This window comes from Apium graveolens, chromosome 11 (genome assembly GCF_009905375.1).
Source record: "Apium graveolens cultivar Ventura chromosome 11, ASM990537v1, whole genome shotgun sequence".
In the NCBI taxonomy this organism is placed as follows: Eukaryota; Viridiplantae; Streptophyta; class Magnoliopsida; order Apiales; family Apiaceae; genus Apium; species Apium graveolens.
Window position 1 is genome coordinate 12,554,375 of NC_133657.1, and position 5,414 is coordinate 12,559,788.

Here is a 5,414-nt window from a genome sequence, read left to right on the forward strand (position 1 = left end):
ATACTCTTCTCTGTATTTTTGCTAAATTTTTTATTCATATTTTTGTTTGAGAAGGTTGAAAAAACATAGAAGTATGGCACTTGATTAAATTAGAAGAAGTAAAAAACTGATGATTATTTAAGTTGTGTTTGTACATATTTGTTTAGCGATATCATATATTTTTTGTGACGATAAAGATGTGAGTCCGGATAGCAATTTGACGAAACCATTTTTTTAAAAGGTGAAAAAGGATTTCAACAACTTATAAAAATTTAACCACTATTTTGAAAATAAGTACGAAGAACAACCAACATTCTGTAATTTACGTTTTAAATATATTATTTAACGGTGAATACTTAAAGGGATTTGATGGCAACCATTTTTTTGAAAGGCGGAACAAAATAGGCCACTGTTTTGAAAATTTAAATATTTAATAACTATTTTAAAAATTGATGTAAAATACTGTCACCCTCCGTAATTTACTCTTAATTTTTTAACATGTGATTATCTATCACCGGCCGAATGAAAAGCTGCTAACTTCGACACAGTTCTAGTTCATCCATAATATTACATTTTCTAAAAGAAATTTTGAGCATAGCAAAACCTAATAAAAATAATTTGAAGTTCCGGTCAGCCTCCAAAAATTCAAGATAACTTTTTCCGCGGTCTCAAATCTGGTTTCATCACTAATTTTGTGTTAAGATTCTGGTGAAGGTAAAACAATATAAAAAAATAAATCAACAAATATATGTTTTCACAAGCCGTAGTGTAGAGGAGAAAATGAAGAAGCGAAAATGTAATGTGTAGACAACAAACAAGAGAACCGTGTCAGTATTATATAAAACGATAATTGTATGGAAGCAGATGCATCATTTCAAGCACCTTGTTAGAATATGCAAGGTATTTCAAACACAGTAACCGTTCTTGAGCAGTGCGGAGTCACACCAGCCCCTGATGCTGTCCCGGTGACATCTCTGCCCCTCCGTTTTTTCGACTTAATGTGGCTCACTTTCCATCCCCTTGGCCGTGTCATCTTCTACGATTTTCCATACTCCACTGACCACTTCACCCAACACACAGTTCCGAATCTCAAAACTTCGTTGTCTCTAGCGCTCAAACACTTCACTCCGTTGGCAGGAAAATTATTAACACCCTCTGATGCTAATTCCAACGCTGATTACGAGATTCAGTTCGTGGACGGAGACTCTGTGTCCGTAACATTTGCTGAGTGCACGGGTGATCTTAATCATTTGTTGGGAAACCATGTACGTGATGCCAACATGTTAGAACGTCTTGTTGTTCAGCTCCCATCAACTACTTGTACTAATAGCTCTGGCGAAAACTGCTCTGTTTCTCCTGTGTTTGCTATCCAAGTAACTGTATTTCCAAACAGTGCCATCTGTATTGGAATTACAAACTCCCACGTTGTTGCGGATGGAAGCACTATGTACAACTTTGTACGCGCATGGGCTTCGATTGCTAAACAAGTTAATATTAGTCACGGAGAACTTGATGTTAATGATGTGGTATCTTCCGGGGAGTTCCAGATACCAAATTATGACAGGAGTTCTATCAAAGACCCCTATGGTCTAGGTACGATGATCTTGGAAGTAGCAGGACCGATGATGAAGCAGATCCTGCAGCAAAGGGAGATTATTCAAGCTTCTTCAAGCGCCAAGGTTAGAGCAACATTTGTTTTAACCGAAGCCAATATTCGAGCTCTTAAGAATACGGTATTAACAAAACGGCCAAACTTGACATACGTGTCATCTTTCACGTCCATGTGTGCTTATCTATGGACATGTTTTGCAAAATCACGAGCCACTGTTTATAAAGAGGCACACAATCTAGATGAGCCTCAGAACTTCGGGTTTGTTATGGATTGTCGTGATCGATTAGACCCGCCCTTGCCTGCTTCTTACTTTGGGAATTGCTTAGTGCCATGTATAGGAGTGCAAACAGGCAGAGTTATGGTAGGAGATGAAGGCCTAGCTGCTGCTGCAGAAGTATTGGGAAATGCAATTTCTTTGAAGCTCAAGAAAGGTCCATTGCACGGTTCGGATAAATGGATGGAGGACTTTGCAGGTGTAATGAGAGGGGAATGGCATATGGGGATTGCTGGCTCCCCAAAGTTGGACTACTACAACAATATTGATTTTGGATGTGGTAAACCTCTAAAGTTCGAATTTGTGAATGAGCCATTATCATTGTCAAGGTGCAAAGATTCAAAAATGGACATCGAAGTTGGTGTGATCTTACCTAAAAATGAGATGAATGTGTTCTCAGCTGTATTCACCAAGGGGCTGGATTGTCTGGACGGCTAAATTTATTTTCTAAATCAGACAGCACTCCGGAGACATTACATAAAAGTCAGGTGGTAAATTTGTTCAAAAGTTTCGTTTTCTCAATAAATTGTTTACGTCTCTCTGTAACAGGATTGTTCAATAATAACGTTTTTCCAATAAATTTTTAGGGTGCACTTCTAGGATGGCTGGCGGCCCATACTTTGTTGAATGTGCAGAAAGATTCTTTCTTGAAAGAGCTTCCTTTCATGTAGATTATGATGTACGACGTAGTCATCCATACAATAATTGAGTCAAGTTTGTAATTTACTGCTCTAAAACCATAAGTTAGCGGAAGAAGCCTAACAAGATCTTATATTCTTCTTCCCCCTTATATAGCAAGTTGTAATTGGATTCATATTAAGATAAGATTCTTATGCAGAAGTTCGAGCTCTAGCTCGAGCTCTCTCAAGATATATCCTTCCAAACAAACATTTTTATTAAATCTTTCATATATAAATAGAGGTCAAGAATATAATAGCAGTGTTATTTTACAAATAAAATTTAGGCTGATTAGTTTAGGTAACTGAGTTGATCGCGATTGTTATTAGTCGATTTAAAGTAGTTATTATAGTCAGAGTTTGAGTCGTGTATCCTTCAACCAGCCCAGGGTAACTATCATACTACATGTTTTGTTCTGTATAACCTTTTCTGATAAGCACTTATCTCAAGTTTGTTGAAAAATTTCAAGTAAAAGATGCTTGAAAAGACTATTTGAGGGCATATATTTTTAAAAAAAATAGACAGAACGCCATTGCTGCATGAGTTGGAAAAAACTAACTTCGATGACCACCGCATATGTATGGAGTATGGGTTGGTCTTATCCATTCAGCTTTGATAAATTCTATAACGTGTAATCTAATAATAGTTTATGACTGCAATCGCGGTTCTTTCACATGGTTTTATGCTTTCTGATCTGCTGCTAGTTAAACTTCTCATCTTCATTCTGTTACTATACCTTGTGCCGTGTCAAAAGGATGTCTTAGTGCTTAATGGCTAATCATACAAGTTGAAGTTCTCTCAGAATTTGCAACGTTTACCAAAAATCTATTAAAAGTCTATCAAACAACCTCTTATACAGACAGAAAAAGGATGCAGAAATGCAGGAATAGAAAATTGACTCATAAAAATCTCTAACTAAATATTTTGTAAGCGAATCTTGATTCTTACTGATTGAATTCCCAAGTTGCAATTGCGAGATCAGCCCCTGTAATGTTAGAAGAAAACAGAGCACGGCATTGATGGATCAAAATGATGAAACGTAACACAGAACAAAGTTTATTGCACAGTGTGCGTATCTAATGTGTCATTTGATCAGCCTCAAATTATATACAACAATATAGTCTCATTTTTGTGACGGATATACAACCCTATAATTTTAGATAAAATTAATGTATGCGATTTAAATTCTTTAAGCATTCCTCGCCCATAAATCTGAAGCCATGACTAAGCCAACTTAATAATCCATGGCGTCTAATATAACTCTATCCATTATTCAACTTGCCATTTAACTTCTGTTTACATGATTTGGATGGCTATGATCCTCTAGAGTTTTATCACAACATACTACAGAAAATAAGCCCAGATGTGACTCTAGAACTATGATCGTAACAACCAAATTTCTTCTTCTAAAAACTGAAAACACTGTCAGGTTTGTATCTGCTAAGAGTATTTGGTAAAAGTACTCAAGATACAAATGACTAGCAACTCAAACAGGTATAGTAATCAATTCATACTGCGATGAAATTGAGCTGTTGGGGGCCTAACTCATGAAGAACCAGCCCAGATCATTCCACCTTTTTGTTTTAGTTTTCTAGCAGATAGTTTACAATTCCTTTCATATTCATCATGTATTTACAGGGCTTATATTTATATCATGAATGCATTGGATAATTGATAACTCATCATCTTGTTAGAGTTGGTCCTCGGCAGATGAGATGATTTTTTGCAAATTGCATTGAATTGAGGAACTAAATTAATGAATTTTCCGGTTAGCAAAAGAAGTTATCAGTAGATCAATATCATCCAACTATATGACTTAAAATGCATCTTGTTCACAGTTACTTCAACTATATGTAAAGCATTTCACTCTAAGAAGCAAGGACACTGGACACGGGTGTGTGGTGCCGAGATACATGGATTCGACAATTATGTACAAATAGAACATCGGATGCACTTGGTAAAAAAAGAGAAATTCGGATGCAGGGGATACAGAATGTATTATAATATTTAAAATATAAATAAGATGTTATATAATTGATAGAAATCATTTTAACAAAACTTAGGCGTATTGAATTAAGTGCAAAAATAAGCATCTAAAACAAAAGAATTTGTGTCTGGACTCAAAACTTCTATTTTTGTAGAAGTGAAGATAGCATTAGATCTTTTTATATATTTATGAATTATAGCCTGGGTTGTGAATGTCTGAGTAACCACAAATAGTGTACCCAAGAGGACCAAATATCTGAGTATTCAATTTGAGGGTGAGTAGAGAAAACGAGGAGACATTGGGCAACCCAAGTATCCCTGCTTCCCAGATTTCACTACATGTGGCAGGCAACCAGAATCAGAATCAGGTGGTGGCCTTCATTGGTAGTTTAAAACTTAAAACCTTGTCCAACATTTATATTCCGTAAGTAGTTGTAACTTGAAATGATGTTCTCGACATAACCATAAGAAGTAACAAGTAACAATACCATACACGGGACCAAACACACTCTAAAAATATGATAAATATAGTGCAAAACCATTGAGTACACACCTGGAAATCTCAGATTCTGTTAAAGCACACCTGTGGTGCCTCTTCAATAATTAGCTTAAATGGTTTCAGTAAAAACAATTTTTCTATGCATTTGATATGTAACATACGAATGCCAAAGTGCATCAATTTTTAGAAAATGCTAGACATCTTTTCTCTTAAAATTGTGTTAATATGGACTAACACGTGAGAAACACGACCAACTTCATTAAGAATTATTCATATAAGCTTCACTAGAAAAACTTAAATATATATTCCACTTTATTCAACTATCAAGATAGAGAAAAATAAGATATTGTGCATAAGAATCCAGAAATACGAAAGGAAGTGAAGTG

General features: G+C 35.6%; 1 protein-coding gene across 1 annotated transcript; it reads left to right on the forward strand.

Annotated features, from left to right (window-relative positions):
- Window positions 1-670: 670 nt before the first annotated feature.
- On the forward strand, window positions 671-2,737 carry LOC141697162 (malonyl-coenzyme A:anthocyanin 3-O-glucoside-6''-O-malonyltransferase-like). The gene is made up of 2 exons (XM_074501412.1): window positions 671-2,353; window positions 2,453-2,737. Exon 1 carries the CDS (start codon window positions 873-875, stop codon window positions 2,301-2,303), a length of 1,431 nt encoding a protein of 476 aa, XP_074357513.1. The 5' UTR covers window positions 671-872; the 3' UTR covers window positions 2,304-2,353; window positions 2,453-2,737.
- Window positions 2,738-5,414: the final 2,677 nt, after the last annotated feature.